At 32.0% G+C, this 2,649-nt stretch overlaps 1 protein-coding gene across 1 annotated transcript; it reads right to left on the bottom strand.

Moving 5' to 3' along the window:
• Nucleotides 1-782: 782 nt before the first annotated feature.
• Nucleotides 783-2,384, bottom strand: LOC111914286 (probable BOI-related E3 ubiquitin-protein ligase 2). Its single transcript, XM_023910059.2, has 2 exons — nt 1,682-2,384; nt 783-1,523 (listed from the first exon to the last, which is right to left on the bottom strand). Exons 1-2 carry the CDS (start codon nt 2,000-2,002, stop codon nt 1,008-1,010), a joined length of 837 nt encoding a protein of 278 aa, XP_023765827.1. The 5' UTR covers nt 2,003-2,384; the 3' UTR covers nt 783-1,007.
• Between the last annotated feature and the right edge of the window lie 265 nt (nt 2,385-2,649).

The raw sequence follows: 2,649 nt of genomic DNA, 5'->3' as shown, positions 1-2,649 counted from the left end.
GGACACATGACATTTTGTATAATTTTTAAAATTTCTATTTTCCACTTATCATTTTATTGTATTTTTTATTTTATTAAATTAAAATTTCACATTCAATATGTAAGATAATATATATTTAAGGTAGTTATTAAAAATGGTGTATATATGTAATGTATTCAATACATTAAAGCCTTACTAATTTTAATAATTCAAAAAATTTATCATTTTTCTTACAAATTAAAAAATTTCAAATTGTTAAAAGTTCATATTTATTTTATTTTTAAATAAACTCATATAACATATAAGTCTTACATTTAGTTTTTTTATGATAGAAGTTATCATAGAAATCAATGTAAGTATAGAAATCAGATGTAAGTAGAGTAACCCAATTAGAAAAGCTTTTTCATTCAAATAAATAATACAAAAAAAATATATTTTAAAAGGCTTTTCATTTCAAAACTTTTTGCTCTCTACTAGTGAGATTTCTTGTCATATTAATTACATTTTATTAATTTATATTATTAGATAAAAGTAAATAATCTTTACGAATTTTGATTTCTTGTCATATTAATTACATTTTATTAATTTATATTATTAGATAAAAGTAAATAATCTTTACGAATTTTTTTGTTTGAACCTTTTTTTCCCTTTTGTGAATGCTTTAAACATGCAAAGAAAAAAAAAAGCTTATCTTCAGTTTTTTTCTGACAAAAACCGTATACTAAATTATACAATAATTGTTATCACATAACATTTTGTTCTAATACCGATATAAACATAAAAACATATAGGTTAAAACACAATGGACTTAAAAGTAAATATCATAAAAGTAAAGGGGTGAAACTGAAACAATGAAGATTCTTTACAAAGGCCATCTTTTTATACGTTTCCCATCGTACCCACAACACTTTTGGATCTTTGCCACTAAAACTACTGCCAAAAAGATCTTTTTCATAACAAAGACCCCATAAAAAGAAACACATCCAACCCTATTTTTTTAACTTTTTTTTCTGACCATTTTACCCCCCTCAATTTAGACCAAAGAAAACCTCCAATCTTCCATTTTTAACAGTTTCACAAACAGGACAAAACATCAGTAGACCTTCGCAACCCCTGCAACAACACAGATGCCTGCAAGGTAACAATAGGATGCACGAGCTTCTCACGTGACAGACCTTGCATACCATTTTCTTCTCTCTTGTTTCTCTCTCATCGTCATCATCATCTTCATCATCGTGATCATGATCACCACCTCCATTACAGACTGATTCTGCATCTTCATGGTTTCTTTCTCTAGCTTGGTATAGCTTTCTGTTGAGGTCAGTAACCATGGCTTCGTTTTCAATGGCTTTTTTCTCCCAATCTTTCGCTTCTTTTTCCGCCATTAGTAAACAGTTTTGAAGCTCTATTGTTCTGTTTGTTGCGGTGTTTAAGATTTGTTCTTTTGCCTCCATTATCGCCTTCATCTTTGATTCGTAACCTTGCATCATGATCACCTCTCTTCTTCTTGTTTCCTCATTCAACACGGCTTTTAATTTCTCATTCTGCTTGAAGAAATCACCAAAAAGTCAAAATTATAAACGCAGGCCATTTATTTCGAAAAAAATAACATTAAAAACTTTTAAGAAAACCAACAACAAAACGAAATGCTCCGAAAATGAAGAGATAACAAAAAACAAAAAAAGGGAGAAAGGAATTTCACCTGAAAATGAAGAAAACAGTCCATCTCTAACCTTTGTCTCTCAAGCTCAGAAGACAAATTTTGAAACCCAATCATCCCGTTTCTTCTCGAATTTGAAGAAGATAGAACAAGATTATGATAATCAGAAGCGGAATTCATAATCTTTTGAGGCTCAAGAAACCTTTGATCTTGTTGTTGTTCGTATGGACAGGAAGCTCTGTTTTCATCCCCAATTCCAAAAACAGAGGAACCAGTCATGAGAACCCAATCCTGGGGTAAATTAGCGAAGCCCATGTTATTATTCTGATAAAGATCAGAGTAGCACTGTGCATGGACAGCCATAATTACAAAAAACCTCCAAAAAAGATCCAATCTTTGACTGTTTGAATCTGGTGTTTCTTTAATTTTTCTGAGGGAATGGAAGAGAGGAAAAAAGGTAGGTTAGAAAAGCTACGAAGGTAGAAGGGTCATGCTCTTTTGTTTGTTTGTTTGTAACATCAGAACAGAAGCATGACTTTCTCTCACTAGAATCCTCTTTTTTCTGTCTCTCTCTAAAAAGGCTTTTAAGTGGCAGTGGTTTAGTTCCCTCTTAAATGGGCAATTAAGTTTCTTTCTTCTTGCATTGGTAGATGTGGTTTAAAAGTTGAAAACCGAAAGAGGATGAATGCGAGAGTAATAAGTTGAAAGGATCTTTTGTGTGATGAGAGAGAAAAGAGAAGGTGAAAGGTATAGTTACAAGACATGTGTATGTATATAATGTGTGTATATATATAGATAGATGGATAAAAAGGGGTCAAAAGGAGATTTGGTGAAGAGTGGATTATGCTTAGGTAATCAAATGGACTAAAAATAGTGGGGTTGAGGGTAGGGATAGGGGGGGTGGGGGAGAAGAGAGAGAGTCTTTTGTTGTTAATGGTTCAATTGTCAAGGAGAGAAAAAGTCTGAGGGGGGAAAGGGGAAGGGGGGAGAAGTCATGCAGATTTTGTGAC

This window comes from Lactuca sativa, chromosome 8 (assembly GCF_002870075.4).
Source record: "Lactuca sativa cultivar Salinas chromosome 8, Lsat_Salinas_v11, whole genome shotgun sequence".
Classification (NCBI taxonomy): Eukaryota; Viridiplantae; Streptophyta; class Magnoliopsida; order Asterales; family Asteraceae; genus Lactuca; species Lactuca sativa.
The sequence above is the reverse complement of the archived record's forward strand: the minus strand, read 5'-3'. Positions and strand labels throughout refer to the sequence as shown.